The 17,541-nt window shown below is 42.9% G+C and overlaps 1 protein-coding gene across 2 annotated transcripts; it reads left to right on the top strand.

The window, feature by feature from the left end:
- The first annotated feature begins 575 nt into the window (after positions 1 to 575).
- mapkapk5 (MAPK activated protein kinase 5) lies at positions 576 to 17,367 on the top strand. Of its 2 annotated transcripts, XM_076289319.1 has the most exons (15): positions 576 to 938; positions 1,100 to 1,418; positions 2,911 to 2,984; positions 5,360 to 5,435; positions 5,793 to 5,890; positions 6,320 to 6,428; positions 6,634 to 6,723; positions 6,895 to 6,990; positions 7,586 to 7,666; positions 8,057 to 8,244; positions 9,437 to 9,557; positions 9,859 to 9,989; positions 12,183 to 12,298; positions 13,092 to 13,196; positions 14,557 to 17,367. In XM_076289319.1, the coding sequence occupies exons 2-15, from the start codon at positions 1,383 to 1,385 to the stop codon at positions 14,649 to 14,651; spliced, it is 1,416 nt and encodes a 471-aa protein (XP_076145434.1). In that variant the 5' UTR covers positions 576 to 938; positions 1,100 to 1,382; the 3' UTR covers positions 14,652 to 17,367. The 2 variants fall into 2 exon arrangements, with proteins under 2 accessions (XP_076145434.1, XP_076145432.1); XM_076289317.1 differs by having other exon boundaries at positions 576 to 1,418.
- The last annotated feature ends 174 nt before the right edge of the window (positions 17,368 to 17,541 follow it).

The following is a 17,541-nucleotide window of genomic DNA, read 5'->3' on the forward strand; positions in this document are numbered from 1 at the left end:
AGTTAGGCATACCTGTAACATTAGAAGAGATCCCTTGTAGGCCAATAGTTAAGTCAAAGTTATCAAATGTTAACGTTAAGTTTGCTTGTAGTTATAGCCTTGAAACATTTGAGGAGAAGACTGCATTCGCCAGACCACTAGGAATGCCCTCATCAAACCCGTTGTGCAGTAGCCTAAATTGAAGAAAATACATACGCAGTAATTCAAAGTCACATGTTTTAAATGCTCACGACATAAACACTGCATTAACGTTATCTTGTATGTATCCCCGTGTTGATTTCTGAATGATCTGTCTAAATATTGGCGAACAAACATGCGTGGGTATGAAGCCCCGTGTAATTAGTAGTCTATAAAATGCCTGAAAGTTTTACAACTTGAAAACATTGTCTTGGTCACGTATACGAATGATTATGTATTCTGCTAACGTTATTTAATAAATATGGTTGATTCTTTCAAAGAAATAGAACCGAAATATTTATTTACAACAAAATAATTACATAATTTATGTCAGGCATTTACTATGATGGCGCATGCTACACCAGAGAACTCGTCAGTGTTTTCTTGGTGTACAAGCGGCTAGCCAACAAGCTAGCTCTGTAACGGAGTAGTTGTCGAGTCCATAGTATGGTCAATATAAGTATTTCTTCCATTGGAGTGCTGCTGTAGTCTTTATGTTTACTGGTCGCTGTTGTGAGTGTCGTGTAAAGTAATGGTAATTAATACATATCCCATAGGTTATTATGGCGCAAGCTATGATCTCGACGATTTATGTTGGCTAATCTGCCGGGGCTTTTCCGCTGCCCGTTTGCTCCTCCTTTAGTGTTTTTTTCCCCTCAGCAGTTTGGAAGACATTGAATGATCGGCACTGCAGCAAGTTTACAAACCAGTTCAACTGCACCATTGAGAGGACCGACACTGGTGTTAATTTGTGACATCCCGTAGGAAACCCTCTGCTTGCTACGAACTCACTAGCTAGCTATTTATACATCTCTTTGTTTCCACCATCAAAAGTGGTGATCTCATCAAGCCAACGTTAGACTGTCCATGCGAATGTGTGACATCTACTCAAGTGTCCCGTTGTCTTTCATGTTTGTGTTAGTTCAGTACAGAAGACTGGAAGTTGACGGAGTCCCAGCAGGTCGTGGAATCGAAAAGTCGGAGCGAACTCTGTCCGACGAGGACAAATGCAAGACGACGTGTACCGAAGCGGCCATTTGACCCAAAATAAGTTGTCAGTCATGTCATCTGCATATTACATGCAGTAGCCGGTGGTCTTGTCAAAAGTTACTACTGCAAGTAACAAAGTTGGATGGAATAGCAGGTCTAATTGCATGTCCTGAAGGTTTGCATTTATAAACGACCGGATTTGAAGTAACGGCGCTATGTCGGACGACAACAACGTTGACAAATTAATAAAGGTTAGTAAACTTGTCTTCCACAACATCTATGCACACGCTGATATTTGAAGGAGTTGTGAAGTGTACGTTCTAACTCAGCTTTTTTTATTTTGAGAGTGGTTCAGCACGCACTTTCTGACGAGATGTATAGTTTTGGTCAAACGTTACACTAATAATATGTTACAACAGCTTTGTGAAATCAGACCTTATTTGTATGTCACTTGACCGTATGCTTCATGAGTCATAGCTGCTGAGGATTCTGACTGCCTTCTTGCATGCTCACAGCCACAGGCTGGTGAGTGAAAAGGGCCCTGTGCACTCCACTCTGTCCCCCTGGACAACCCCCCACCGCCCCCCGTCCACACACACACACACACACACACACCAACACACACACACACCAGCGTGTCACAGAGACCAGAGCTGCCCTATAATGTGATCTCAGAGAGTGCACTAAAGTGGAGTGGGGAGGGGAAGGGAGGACCATTGAAGTGTGGGGGGAAAGTGAGGAGGGTGAGTGAGAGAGTCATTGATGACAGAGAGAGAGAGAGTGTTGGAGTGGAGTCAGGTGTCTGTTGAACGTAAGGTAGAGGTTCATAGAACTGTCCATGGCAAGAATCATAACCGATTTCCTAAATTGTATTGAACTAGGCCATTTTAAGAAACCAATTGAGCTGGTGCTTGGTTTTCTCTCATGCGTTGGTAACCACTATTACCAAGCAGCCGAGCCTATCTAGTTCTGGTTCATTGAACAAGATGCTGGCTTTATCTCCCATGAACTTGCAATATCTTGGACTTGACCCATTGGCCCACAGAATGCATGGCAGTGGGTTTTGTTCAGGAGACATAGCACTAGTAAGTTTAGCTAAGAGTGTGCAGAATAGGGTTGATTGATTAGAATCTTAGATCAAGTTTTTAGATTAAGTTTTTTTCTTAAAATGCACAGTTCCTAGCCCTTATCAACAGTGGGAGAAGGAATCAGGTCAGGGCAGCCTTGAAATGACCCAGTACTTTGTGTTGAATTTCACAAATTAGAAGAACATTACATTGTTGTTTATGTTGCTCCAGGAATAACATATGTGGTAAGGCTGTGATGCAACAACAGTAAAATGTCATGATCAAAGGATTTTGGCGTTGTGATCTTATTAGCCTGCAGGTGGTTGATGTGTGATCTGCGCACCTGCCAGGTTTTATTATGCTACCTTAGATTAGCAATACCAATTCTATAATGTTGCCAATAGATTAGCCTATTCATAATCATCTCATTGATTGTGGCCATGTTGAGCTACAGTTAAAATGTCTGTGTTGTATGCTTTGACTAAAGTGAGACTGTGCTTTCTTCTCCTCTGTTAGCCAGTATCAGTGAGCTGCACATTAACCACTCTGCTGGGTGCTTGTGCTCAACCTGTAAAACAGTTGGCATCTCTTTCAAGCCCTCTTTAGTTAATCACTCCTTTTTTTTTCTGACTGTAATGCTAAATCTCTAAAAGTGGCATGGGCGCTTTGTCCTCAGGAAACCTCCATCTTGGAGGAGTACAACATCAACTGGACACAGAAGCTCGGAGCCGGCATCAGTGGACCCGTGAGGTGAGTGATGACACACACTGACGTCCTCCTGGTGCCGCAGGACCGACAGAGGAGAACGCAGGACCAAAACACGGCTCAGTCATGGAAGACGTCCTCTGTCCCTCAGACGGTCACTAGACTGTCTCTGAGTCACCCTCTGTTGTTGCTCGACCAGTGCAAAACGTGCTTGCCAAATTTATCTGTGACCTAAGTCCAAGACTGAGTTGTGACTCTGGTGTGACTGGGCACCCAGACAAGACAAAGTCTACTTGACAGATTGATCCATTTTTGAGACTATTTAGGAGGTTATAGTCCTCATCTTGACAGTCATAAAACATACAGTGCTTCTGGCATACCTGCTGATTCAAAGACATTTAGTACCTAAGAAAGTCACACTTTTCCTAGCTGTGCTGACATTTTAGATGAAAACTGCAGCATGTTTTGGTTTGTTTTTTGTTATCAAGGTTAAAGGATAACATTGAGCAAGTCATACACATATGTAGCAACTTCTCATTTCAGAATGTAGTCATCTATATTCTTGATAAACAAGATTGAAGTACACTGAGCATACTATTATGAGTTATTGTTTATACAAGGACATGAGTCAAAGCATAAGGCAGTACTCTGGATTCTATGTGAGTATGGCTACATATGACTTGCATGTCATTTGAAAGAAATAAGATTATGTAAGCATGGAGAAAGTACATGATCTTTTATTCCAGTTTATAAAGCACTGGACCAAAGCTCATCATATTGCACTTATATAGTCGACAGTGTGGACACCTTGATGTTGAGTCAGGTAGCCTAATATTTGTAGAAACAAATATTATAAAACAAATGATTGCTGGTAAGGAGTTTATATTCAGTTTGTCTAAGCACACACCTTTTTATGTTGGGTGCACACACAGTATTGCAGTGTATGCCAAAGTACAGATATCCATTAATTCTCCCAGCGTGCATACGTGTGGTGTGGAGTGTATTCCACCTCTGACCCATTCTAACCCGCATCTCTCCCTGGGCTATTACATAAATAAGCCACATGCGTCCGGAAAGCCTTTGAGAGGCATACCTCTGGTGGGATAGCCAGTGCAAGCAAGAGATTAAGTCGAGGACTGTTTAGTGTGTACTCATATTGCGGTACAAGGTGGTTTTCTGATTAGGGCCTATCTACGATGGGGTGCATGTAGTGAAAGCATGGGGGGGGGGGGGGGGGGGGGGGGGGCGGCTTCACTATGCACTTTGTCTGTCTGTTGATTTTTCTCTCTTTCTCTCACTTTTTTTTTCTCCACTCCCTAAACTTTGTTCACTTCCCTCCCATTTTCTTCAGATTCGGTCTTGAACTTTGCTTGAAGCTAGTCATTCTCTTTGGTGAGCCTTTATTGCGTAACCACAAAAGGTTTTGGTTTTGGGTAATGGTTACTTTTGGGAAATTGCATGACACTGCAAATGGCAGGGGAGGAGAGAAAGTAATTCTTCCCCTGAATTCCCAATTTACAAATGTGAGTGAAATTATCTTTAGCCACTTAGACCCATACATGTCTACTTTTAGAGGTTCTGGATATGCCACCCACCTACCCATTGAGTTTATTTTATGAAAAATGGTGGGACTTCTGTAGAGTCGTGAGCCCTTCACTCAAGTAGCGGATATGTTACTGTAATGGACACGGCCTATATTTAACTAAATGTGCTGGATTCAGAGACGCATTTATCAGTGCTGTTTTATTCCATCTCACCAAAGCAGGGAGTAGGTGGAGTCGCTGAAAAAATAGCCTAACACTGCTCCTGTGTGACTCATTTGGATGGTTGAGAGTAAAAATGAGTAGCAGCTTGTTGCTGTTTCGGTACATCACGATAGAGCTCCTTTGCATTCGCTGTGAGAGTCTATTCAGTGTCATGTCAGGTGAGAGGAAATATTTCCCATCATGTCGTGTCCCATTTAAATGGATTGAATAGGCTGGCTTTGTGTGAAGCTCAGGTTTATTGCATGGTGTCCTGAAAAGCTTAATTAAACCCCCAAAGACTCTCCTATTTCTCCACATCCTCATCTGCCTCCACCAAGGCCTTGTTGTGTACAGTTGATGTTAATATGCAGTCACCTTGATCTGATAAGGCCCCCTGGATCACCATCTAATCAGAGAGCAGAGTATTTACTCCACACGTCCAGACACCGGTCAGAAACGTTTATAAAATATCCCAGTCAACCATTCCTTTTTACTATTTTAGGAGCAACCCTAAAGGAAATCATCTAAAAATCTTGAGAACCTGACAAGTTTACTTTGTTGCAATCTATTTCCCCTGGGTCCTTTCAGTATTCTCATTTGTGAAATTACCATTATGATGTCTTTAATGTGTAAGTAAGTGGCAAGAATAAACTTGAGTTTGCTTTCTCAATCCAGGGTATGTGTGAAGAAGTCAACACAAGAAAGATTCGCCCTCAAAATCCTGATTGACCGGCCCAAAGCTCGCAATGAGGTACACCTGAATGTTCTCACATAACTCTGTTTGCTTTTTGGCCCCTAGCTGTGTGTCTCTTTTGTCAACGTTTATTTTCCATGTCTGTTTTTGGACGGTGCTCTGTCTGTGTTTTCAGTTAGTCTGCCTCTGTGTTTTGGTTCTGTGTGCTTCTTTGACCTTTAGAAGCACCGTCAGTTGGAGTAACACTTTAGCTGCGGGTTAAGTCACTTATTGTCATTCAGAGAACACTAGTGTCAGCAGCAGGGAGACCTCACCCCCTCACGTCTTTTAGTAATTCGGTATTTCTCTCCCTTTCCTGAATGCTTTGTTAAATGGCTGTGTTGTGGCAGTTGACTTCTTCAATTTCTCATGCAGGTGAGGCTTCATATGATGTGTGCAGCACACCACAACATTGTCCAGATAATGGAGGTGTATGCCAACAGTGTGCAGTTTCCACATGAGTCCAGTCCAAGGTAACAACACACACACACACACACACACACACACACACACACACACACACACTTAGACATACACACAGAATTGAAGGAAGAGTTTGCATTTGTAATCTAATACACTTTTTTTCATAGTCCTCTAACTGTCCTTCTTCATATACACTTTATATGAAAAACTATGGACTTCTGGGAAACAAACAGTGGCTCTGACACTATTCCAGCAGATCACCATGTTGCTTGTTGGAAGGGAGAGGTGTAATTTGATTGGCCACTGAGCTCAGATAACAACTTTTGCCAGAATTGCAGGGTACACCTTTAAATATTTAAAACCGTGATCGCATTTTCACCTGGCACCTTTACCCCCACGCACCACCCCCAACAACTCTACTGTAATAACATTATAATTATAATCTTTAATATCTATGTGTTTGTTTCCTCTGTTGTCAGAGCAAGGCTGTTGATCGTCATGGAGATGATGGAAGGAGGTGAGCTGTTCCACAGAATAAGTCAACACAGACACTTCACTGAGAAGATGGCTAGCCAGGTCACAAAACAGGTAATGCCACTCTGATGAAGCAAATTTGAGCACATCCGTTGTTAAACATGTGTATCATCCTGCCATTTCATCTCCATAGGGAACAGTATACATTGCCACTGTAGTTTGGATTCAGGTCTTCAAGTGTGTGACTTTTGGATATGGCTTTAGGACTTAGGAGTATTTGAGAAATTTTTATTTGATTGTTTTTTCCCCCCCTGTCTAGATAGCACAAGCGTTGGAACACTGTCACTCGCTCAACATTGCTCATCGAGACCTGAAGCCGGAGAACTTGCTCTTCAAGGACAATTCACTGGTGTGTGGCAGATTCTGTGTAGTTTGGCTTTGTCTGCAGCGTTTGCTATCAGTACCATGTGTCAGTCACCACATCACTACACCCTAAAGGAATAAGAGATTGAAATTTCATTTTTGGTGAATTGTGGCACTTGAGACTGCTTGTTTATAATCAGGTCTCTGACTCTTTCAGGATGCTCCTGTGAAATTGTGTGATTTTGGCTTTGCCAAAATAGACCAAGGCGACTTGATGACTCCACAGTTCACTCCTTACTATGTAGCACCTCAGGTGAGGCACCAGATCACCAAACTATTTCAACTGTAGAACATTTGTACCTCCTCCAAAATTCATAGATGTGTGCTTGAGGGTGATCAAGCATGAGACGCTTGCAGTGACAGGGCCGGGACTGGCCTGTAGTTCTGTGAGAGAGAGTGAGTGTCATGGTGAAGGTGCAAAAAGTAGTCCAACAGTAGTCCTGTAGTTCTGTGTGCATGGTAAGGTGCTCAAGAGAGTGAGTGTCATGGTGAAGGTGCAAAAAGTAGTCCAACAGTAGTCCTGTAGATCTGTGTGCATGGTAAGGTGCTCAAGAGAGTGAGTGTCATGGTGAAGGTGCAAAAAGTAGTCCCAACAGTAGTCCAACAGTGCAAGAATAAGGTCTAGAGACCAGCATAACTAATATGGACAAATAAGAGAGTAAAGTATAATGTAGAGAAGGTAATATAAAAAACTATGTCAGTGCAAGAATAGGTTGAGGTAATAGGGTTACAGCCATAGCAAAAGCCATTGGTCATGTGTGCTAATAATTTGTTTTGTAGTATTCAGTATACTATACTCTACAATATACTATATAGTAATTATTATTTATTGTAATTTACTTTTTTAGGTTCTGGAGGCACAGAGGCGACACCAGAAAGAAAAGTCTGGAATAATACCTACCTCACCCACCCCCTACACTTATAACAAGGTGAGCAAGACTACCTAACCCACCCCCTACACCTGTAACAAGGTTGAGCAAGACTACCTCACCCACTTACCTTACACCTATATCAAGGAGAGGAAGAGGACCTTGCATCTCAGTTCCAAAACTGAAGCTTAGTTTTGCGATTTCAAGGACAGTTTATAATTAAAGTAATGAAATAAATTCTACTGGAAAACACAATGCATGAAAGGCTGTTCAGTATAGCACTGAGGTTGATAAGCTTCACAGCAAATAGGGGTACTTGTACTCAGTGTAAAAGGATGTAAAAGAGCTTAGTTGGCTGAGGTATGAGTGCTAATGGTCATTTTCCAAGAGTGACATTCCCTTACTTACCCCTCCTCTCGGTATCTGTCCCTCTCTGCCTCCCCTTGTCAGAGCTGTGACCTTTGGTCTTTGGGGGTCATCATCTACGTGATGCTGTGCGGCTACCCGCCATTCTATTCGAAGCACCACAGCCGCACCATCCCCAAGGACATGCGCAAGAAGATCATGACCGGCAGCTTCGACTTCCCTGAGGATGAGTGGAGCCAGATCTCCGAGATGGCCAAGGACATAGTGCGCAAGTAGGTCTCATTTTATAATAAGATGGCATTCTGGGTTTTTATGTTGCCACTTGGTAAAGTTTATTGCAGACTTCATGCAGTTGAAGGAAGGAATGATGAATGGAGTCATTTTGTTCTGGGAGAATCTTTACATCCACCAGGATGATGAGGATGAGATATTCAATTTCAATTCAACTTTATTTCGCCATGTATACAGAGATACTAGGAATTTGATTTGGTCTTCTCCATGCAGGCAACACAAAGTGCAACAGAAAGACAATAATAAAGACAATACAAGGACAGACAGGACCATTATGAGCAATAAATTAATAGGAATGTAAATAGTGCTGTGTTAAATAAAAATAAAGTGCAATGAAGTCCAAGTTTAAGAGTTATTTAGGAGGGCTATTGCCTGGGGGAAAAAACTGTGGCGGTGGCGTGATGTTTTGGGCAGAAAAGCCCTGTACCGCTTTCCAGAGGGGAGAAGATTAAACAGACTATTGGCAGGATGAGAGGGGTCGGCCACAATCTTCGCAGATCTGTTAATGGACCTGGAGCTGTACAGGTCCATGATGGGGGGGCAGGGGGCAGGACGAGTCTTTGTAGCCTGGCCTTTGCACGGGCTGACGCAGAGGCAAACCAGACCGTGAGGGAGGATGTTAGCACACTCTCAATGACCGCTCTGTAGACTGACCTGTAGTCCTTTCAGGCGGCGGAGGAAAAACAGGCGCTGCTGGCCTTTCTTCACTAGTTGGGAGATGTTATTGTCCCATTTGAGTGTGTTGGTGATGGTTGTGCCCAGGAACTTAAAGTCCTCTACCACAGTAACAGATGAGTTGTTAATGACCAGAGGAGGATGAGTCGGGGGCTTTTTGCGGAAGTCCACTATCATCTCCACTGTTTTGTTGATGTTAAGCTCCAGGTTACTGACTGCACACCAGGACTCCAGGAGTCCAGTAGTGTTTCTCACTACTGAATGCTCTTATGAATGTCCTCATCATCCCCAGTTAAGCATTTATAAATGATATTATTACATCATCAGTAGATCTGTTTACAAACAGCACCACATTGCAATGCCAGTCCTGTGTATTGCTTCATGCGGTGTGTGTGTAGCTCTGTAGCATTAACCACAGTGCAGATGCTATTTGTGGCCCCGTTTGAATCATGTGGAGTTGAACTAGGGAACTGTTGACACTGGTCCCTCTTGTGGCAGGCTACTGAAGGTGAAGCCGGAGGAGAGGCTGACCATCGAGGGGGTGTTGGCCCACCCATGGCTCAACTGCACAGAAGCGCTGGATAATGTGCTGCCCTCGGCCCAGATGATGATGGATAAGGTGAGCAGTGCAGAGCGCTCCCACAGGCTCAGGGGCCTGGCTCTGTTGTCTTTATGGAACAGCAGGAGCTCGTTAACTGGCCCTCAGCATTTTAGAGGGAAGTGCTTGCCTTTCAGATCCAAATAAAAGCATTCATGTCTGTGTCTGTGTGTGTGTGTGTTGTGGTGAGAGCATGCCACTTGCCACAAAATTGTGAAGTTTGCGAGTGTGCTTTCTCTGCATGTTATTATAGTCAGGATAGTAAGAAATCATTTGTATGACTCATAGTATCTATTGTGTGTGTGTGTGTGTGTGTGTGTAGGCAGTGGTAGCCGGGATTCAGCAGGCGCATGCTGAGCAGCTCGCCAACATGAGGATACAGGACCTCAACGTCAGCCTTAAACCCCTCAACTCTGTCAACAACCCTATCCTGAGGAAAAGGAAGCTGCTTGGGTTAGTCCCTAGTCTTTACTTTAGTCTAGACCTCCACCTGCTGTGACATTCTGTTTTCCTGTTGTCTATCCATGAGTGCATGCATGGTTCTGTCCATTTGGGCACAGTGTTTAGCCGATATCTCACACAAGCAGGTTGAAGGATCTTAATCAAGCCCTGCATTCTTATTCACTGTGAGGGCTTGATGAACTGATTAAGCACTCAAGGTCACATGTTCAAAGGTCACACATGGGGTCATGCAAAATATATTGCTGACACGCACTGTGTGATTTCTCCAACATTTACATATTTACTCATTGCTACATGACGTGATTAGGTGGTCAAGGTCATAGAGTCAAAGGTCTAGGTCACATTCAACATACAAGGATACAGCAGACGGGGGCATACTAAAGGCTTCAATCAACATACTCGCCACTCCCGACCGGTAGTGCGACAATGTGACGTCACGGGAGCGCCGGTAACCATTTATACTCGCTCGTGGTGGTTGCGACACTAGTTGCAATATTCTCAGAATTGGCATTGGCCTCAATGGCAGTAAAAACTACCCTCTGTAATGGTACTTCAGACTTCGGTTGCTGCTATTCACAACTACCATCTAGTTTCCAAGGTGTGTGCAGCTAGATAGATAGATAGATAGATAGATAGATAGATACTTTATTCATCCCGAGGGAAATTTTAGCAAGTAAGCTAGCTGGCTGGTGCTGAGAAATGAGTTTGTGTAATTTCCTGTGGTGGAATGAGATTTTTTTCAGGTGGGTCATTCCACGTCAGTTCAACCAGGGCCCACGCACTTAGGTCTCAAAGAATTCTGAAAAAATTACCAGGTGTACCTATGTTACCCAGGAGACACACTGTAAAATTACTCTTATGTAAGATCAATACTTTCCAAGATAGGCTTGTGAAGGCTTGTGAACTTTGACAAAAAAAAGAGGCCGAACAAAATCGACAGCCCCCTCCCCCTGTAAAACTGGCTGTATCTTGGAAAGTATTGATCTTACATAAGAGTAATTTTACAGTGTGTCTCCTGGGTAACATAGGTACACCTGGTAATTTTTTCAGAATTTTTTGAGACCTAAGTGCGTGGGCCATGGTTGAATTGACGTGGAATGACCCAGGTCTTAGATATCCTTTGGTTGAAAATAAATATCTTTGTTACCTTTTGCTGGATTATTGGCATGTCCCTGGGTCCTAGGTCTTTCATCTTAATTCCCTCTCTCTGGTAGCTTCATTAACTTATCCAGCAGACTATTTAAAAATCACGAACTCTCGCTGGTAACCTAGCCAGGTTAATTTCCCTCTCTTCTCAAACTGACTATTCAAACATGTTTATTTAAGATGTGGGCTAGGCTATATGAAATGGCTGAATGTGGTTGATGTCTGTATAGAGGCACGCATGCTCCCTGATCTTGGCTTCAAGCTCATCCTGCTTGTCGCGCGCATCTGAAAAAGAATCTCTGGTGCACGACCTGCCTGCGGAGGCTGAAATTTCTCATGCGACAGAGGAAATGACGCAATTTTGACGTCACATTGTCGCGCTACCTATTGTCAAGTTCATTTCCCTACTTTTATATGCTTGTTGTCATGTGTACTCTTCCCTATGTTCCCCTTTCTCTTCCCCATGCCCATGTTCCTTAAAAAATCCCTGTTCTCTCTGGCCCTGCACCCCTCCTGTTGTCCCCCCCCTGTATTCCTCTCACTGGGCTTTATCTCTCTGCGTGTGGAAAAGCTTTTGTGTGTAAGTACAATTATTTTGCTGCTGTACTGCAGTGCAGGAGTGCTGCAGTGTCTGACAATGGATTAAGCCTGCACGGCCTGTCTTTATGGTACACAGCAGGGCTTTAAGCACTCGAACCTCGTGGCAAAATGAGTAGCATATTAGTACTTTGATTTTGGTATGTTTCAGTCCAGGAACTCTTATTCAGTCAAGTTGACATCTTAGACTACAGCGGCGCTTCAGCCATTCCTACTGGTCGGGGTTCGAACCGGCAACCCTCCATTTACAAGTCCGAAGTGCTAACCAGTGGGCCGTGGGGGCGGCCCATAGGTTCTATAACATAGGTCCATTCAAAGGCAGCTTTTGGTTATGATCAATAACATGCTTATCAAGTTTTACCCTTTCATGTAGTCCTAATGCTGTTGATGGAGTTGACCAGTCTTAAGGGCTAATGGGTTATTGCGCTGTTACCCATATAGCACCAAGCCCAGTGATGGGTTCTTCATCCACGACCCAGAGAATGGTGGAGATGACTCCAATGTTGCTCTGGAGAAGCTCCGAGACGTCATCGCCCAGTGTATCCTGCCACAGGCTGGTGAGACCCCCCCCCCCCCACACACACACACACACACACACACACACACATACACACATACACACACACACTGTATACCAATGAGCCAGCCATATATTATAACCACTCACAGGGGAGGTGAATATTTTATTGATCAGCTTGTAACAACAATACTAAGTCAATATGTGGAGCAGCAACAGTCTGTGCTTCCACGTGACATGCCAAATGAGGGATAATTGGACAAGTTTAAAAAGCTGTGCACTTTTACCAAACAAAAGGGCCAAAGTGTTGCGGTCAGATGACTTGAGTCGCAGCATCTACAAAATGGCATGATTGTGTTCCTACTGGTAAACCCAGAGTCCAACCTTCATCTCGGTCGAGTTAAGCATCTGGGGATGCTGTCGCACTAGTCTTATCTGTGATGCCTCCACCTTGAAACTTCACAGGACTTCAAGGAACTACTGTGAATATCTTGGTGTCCTGAGACCACAGAACACCTTCAGAGGTCTTTTTTGATCTGTGCTTCAGCAGCTTGGAGCTGTTTTAGTACCGTGTAGAGTTCCACCAGATTAGGCGGTTACTCAGTATTTTGGCTCATCCGTTTTTGATATGTAAATCGTTTGGATTCTCCTGCAATTTGCCAGTTGAAAGATTTCCTGTCAGAGGTCCCTCATAAAATGGGTGTCTCTGTGCCATGCCCTCTTACACAGACACAAATGTACAGAGCCCTCTTTGAGCTTAATGAAAGCAAAAAGAACCCACACACACACAGCTATGCAGAACGGCCATGGAAATGCTGCTGTGTTGTTGACAGGAGAGAATGAGGATGAGAAGCTGAACGAGGTGATGCACGATGCCTGGCGCTTCAACCGTGACTGCAAGCACCTCCGAGACGGACTCCAGGGCCTCAGCTGGGATGGTGAGGGGGTGTGGATGAGAGTGGATGTTAGTGAGTGTGGATGAGAGTGGGTGTGGATGAGAGTGGGTGTGGATGAGAGTGGGTGTGGATGAGAGTGGGTGTGGATGAGAGTGGGTGTGGATGAGAGTGGGTGTGGATGTTAGTGGATGTGGATGTTAGTGGATGTGGGTGTTTGGGAGTGTGGATGAGAGTGGGTGTGAATGGTAGTGGATGTGGATGTTAGTGGATGTGGATGTTTGGGAGTGTGGATGAGAGTGGATGTGGATAAGAGTGGGTGTGGATGTTAGTGGATGTGGATGAGAGTGGGTGTGGATGTTAGTGGGTGTGGATGTTAGTGGCTGTGGATGTTAGTGGGTGTGGATGTTAGTGGCTGTGGATGAGAGTGGGTGTGGATGTTAGTGGGTGTGGGTGAAAATGTGTGTGGGTGTTAGTGAGTGTGGATGTTAGTGGGTGTGGATGTTAGTGGGTGTGGACGAGAATGTGTGTGGATGCTAGGGGTGGGTATATCATGTGTATCAAGCAGAGTGGGATATAAAGTTTTGAAAGAAGGGGTGCACATACATAGGATAGGTTACATGTATCCAAAACGCTTAGTCAGAAACCATTGTGTGTGCTTGCTTGAGCTGTGAGGACAGCCACTCAATGTGCTTCTTAGTCACACTGAACTGCCCTATGGAGCACAAAGCTGTTGTATTGTCAGTCAACTGAAGTTTAAACTCGCTATTGTAAATTAGGCTGGTTTTTGGACCAGGGCATTATTCTCTATGTGACTCCTCACTGCTCTTATAGAATTAGCTTGCTGTCCTTTCTTCAAATTCTTAATTGATAGTTTAAGGGTGACCATATAAGACCAATTGAATATAGATATCAAGGAGTATGTTGGAATTTTGGACAAATAACATCAGTCATTAATCTTCCACATCATGGTGTGTTATTTATAAAAATGCCTGTTGGGTAAGTGTTATAAGTAAGTGTTAATGATGTATTGGCAAACACTGCTTTATGAGTGCAAAAATGCACAGATCATAATATTAAGACCAACCTATTTCGAGAGATGATGAGGAAAGCACTGTTAACTGACATATGTGCATGTAGAGGTGTCCTGCTAACAAAAAATAAGATTGTCCCCTCGTTAATGAGTAAAGTTGGTTAGTGCCACCCAAGTCAGTGTTTATTCCTGATGCCTCAAGGACAGGTGAGGGGAGCTACGGGCAGACTTGGCTTAGGAGCAGTTCTTGCTAGTAGACCATGCTCTCCCATATACTGTATGTATCATGTTGTTTGTAACTAGTTTTTTCTTCTTTGTTAGTTTGTACAATTATATTTGACCTAGTGTCCACATGCCAAATCTCTTTTGCAGGGAGGGCATTTTGCGACAAGGTGGACCGCTTGAAGCTGGCTGAGATCGTCAAACAAGCCATTGAGGAAAAAACAAACTTACAGGAGTCTCAATAGCAAGTGCTGAATTTCTATTTCCTTTTGTACTGTTTTATTATATTTGTTCTTAAGCAAATAACTGTAAAGAGACCTTTTTTCATGTAAATTTAAGTGCTGAAACTTTTTTTTTTTAAATGGACATGCTCGAAAAAAAAAAAAATACTGTAAAACTGTAGATATATTCAAGGAATTGTTGGTACGAAAAGCTTTTTTTAACAAATGACGGTGAAGAAAAGAACAGAGAAGTGTCTATTTTTTCTTTTTTTTAAAGGAAGGAGAGAAGGAAAAAGACAGCAAAATTTAATTACAGCCTGCACTGGAAAAGCAAGGGAGATTTTTTTTTTTTTACAACCTGCTTGTCCAAGATACCACATATTTTATTTTAGCTTTACTCAGTCTCCTTCTCTTTTTAACAATTCTCATAAATCTATTTATTTAAGATAAATAATTATAATGAACAAAGAAAAAAATGCTGTTATTTTGTACCATAACGCCTGACGTTCAGACGCACGAATCAGCATGTCGCTGATTATGAACAAATCAGAGCCAGAGAAAAGATGGAAGGATCCATTTCATTTAAAAAGTTTATTCTCCACTCTTATCTATCCAGAAAAAAAATGTGAAATGTGAAGGACAGAAAGGAATAATTTCATGCCTTTAAAAAACTTTTCAGTATGAGCTGCATTATGTCCAATGTTCTGTCTTGTCTGTCGTACTAGACAAGTACTCAAATTGATATCAGCCAGAGGTGAGCGTTGCTTGTCTTCCTGGTCGAGGATTCAAACAGAGGTGTAGGTAGTTCTGAATGCTGTATATTTCTGATCAGAAATCCTATTGAGTGCAATGCAGATGCATTACCGACCTCCTGCCTCCTACCTCTCTGTTGCTCCCCTGGTGATAGTGGTGATGGAGTGGGCTGAGAGAGAGAGAAAAACACTAGAAACTGTCACTTGGACATGGACACTCCAGTCTTTGTATGTTACCCGGTTGTATTGAGCCTCATTTCTGATATATGTGTGTGTGTGTGTGTGTGTGTTAGATAGAGGGAGAGAGAGGAAGAGGGAGAGAGAAAAAGAGAGAAGAGTTCAAGAGGTTCATGCCAATTTTAGGATGTGTTCTTTCAAGCAAACTGAATCCTGTTTTTCCTTCTTTAATTTCCAAAATAATGACTTCAGGAAGAACCCTCAAGCCTTCCTTTTTGTGTGTTTGCGTATGGTTTATGTATTGAATGTGTGTGTGTGTTTGAGTGCAACTTCTTGGGTGTTGGACATGTGTTGTGAGTACACATGCGAGTGATCGCCCTTACAAAGTCTACGCTGCTTCCCCAATAAGCCTGCACCAGAGGAAGCTGTTGTCAGTGGCTGTTTCAATGTAGCACCTTAGTCTCTGACAACAGCTTCCTCCCTGTGGCACTCCACATTCTCCAATCACATTAGACCTCTTAGCTCAGGACTCGTCATGGCAACATGACACTTGTAAGGAAAGGAAGAAAGTGTGGATAGCCTCCCTTTTAAAAAAAAAAAAAGAAAATCCTCTGAAGCTGTGTCTGGCTTCTGCTAAAAGTAGGCATCTCATGAATTCAGCCTTGTGTTTGGCATTGTTGTATCTACATCTCAGTAGTGGTGACTTGTTGGAGACTGAAAAAAATCATGGTGTTCAGATGTTTTCGGAATGATGACTGATTGGTAAGGGGAAGGGCTTTTGACTTAATCTCAGCCAGTCTTCTTTCAGCTGACAACATTCTTAAATATTTGCATTTTTATCCAAGCTTTCTGAAACAATGTATCCATGTTGGAATCTCCCCTCACCTGACTACAGCTCTCTGACAGTTTTCACTACTGGCAGAATACACCTCAGGTCAGCTAAAAACATTATTAATGAAATGGTAACTTTTTTTTTTTTTTTTTTTTTTGCTGTTTGAGGAGGTGGAATTTGACCCAACCGAGACTGGAAGTTACTGTAATGCTGCATATTGCACCTCATTTCCAGGGAATATGCCTGAACATAAGTTCAGTTTTTATCTCAAAGTGTTTTTTGGGTTGTCTGAATCTGGCTAGTACACAAACCAATTGGCTGGGAAAGAGCTCTCAGCAAGGTGTCATGCATATTTTCAATAGTCTTCCATGTTGCAGCATAATCACGTTTGTCCATGCATAGCCTCTTTCAGAGAACACTTCAGCGATAGTGGCCTCTGTACTAATGGAATCGCCATAGTTTCTGTCAAGTACGTCCAAAAATATTTTCTGGAAATGAGGTTACTTTTGCAATCATTAATTGCTTTTAATCGAGCAGAGAAGACTTATAGTTACACTAAGACAAACTTTGCCTTGCCGTTTTTGAGAAGAATGCCTATTTTCTTGTCGTCGTTGATTTTACCACGTCAGCCGTTCAAACTTGAGCTGGGATGCAAAAGTGAACCAGACATAATCCTTTGTTTTGACACGTATGGGCAGAGTGGAGAGCACTTGTGATGTCATGTGAGAATACATTGTATTTTGTTCATTTGCTGAACAGTCTGTGAGTTTTGTGTCCCAGTCTTCTGTTTGAATTAAGGCATCTGTTATTTTTATTTGTTCATTTTGAGTTTCATTTATTTTATTTGTGTACTAATCTCCTCTTATGTTGTAACTGTGCACTTGTTATTTCAACATGGGAGGCCTGTACCTCAGTCAGTATTTGTCCTCTATCATCTTTGAAAAGTCATGAACATGCTAAAATGTTTGTATTAAAGCGATTCCTGCTGTTCAAAAGGGAGTGTGTCATTTTATGAGTGGTTGTTGTGGTGGGGTGTGGAGGGTTGATTATCAATGGGCTCTGTGCACTAGCATACTTGAAGTCGGCAAACCAGTTTCCTGTTCGTTGACATCGCTCTAAGCACCTGAAGAGGAGTGCTCCAGTTGTACCAAAA

Source organism: Alosa pseudoharengus, unplaced genomic scaffold, assembly GCF_046254945.1.
Source record: "Alosa pseudoharengus isolate Yale_2024_CS ecotype anadromous, Long Island Sound unplaced genomic scaffold, YU_APseudo_1.1 YU_APseudo_1.1_scf_17, whole genome shotgun sequence".
Lineage (NCBI taxonomy): Eukaryota > Metazoa > Chordata > Actinopteri > Clupeiformes > Clupeidae > Alosa > Alosa pseudoharengus.

Coding starts and splice junctions, on each gene's coding strand:
- mapkapk5 (XM_076289317.1), top strand. CDS start 1,383: ATGTCGGACGACAACAACGTTGACAAATTAATAAAG. Junction 6,991..7,585: donor CTTACTATGTAGCACCTCAG/GTGAGGCACCAG, acceptor TTACTTTTTTAG/GTTCTGGAGGCACAGAGGCG. Junction 9,558..9,858: donor CCCAGATGATGATGGATAAG/GTGAGCAGTGCA, acceptor GTGTGTGTGTAG/GCAGTGGTAGCCGGGATTCA.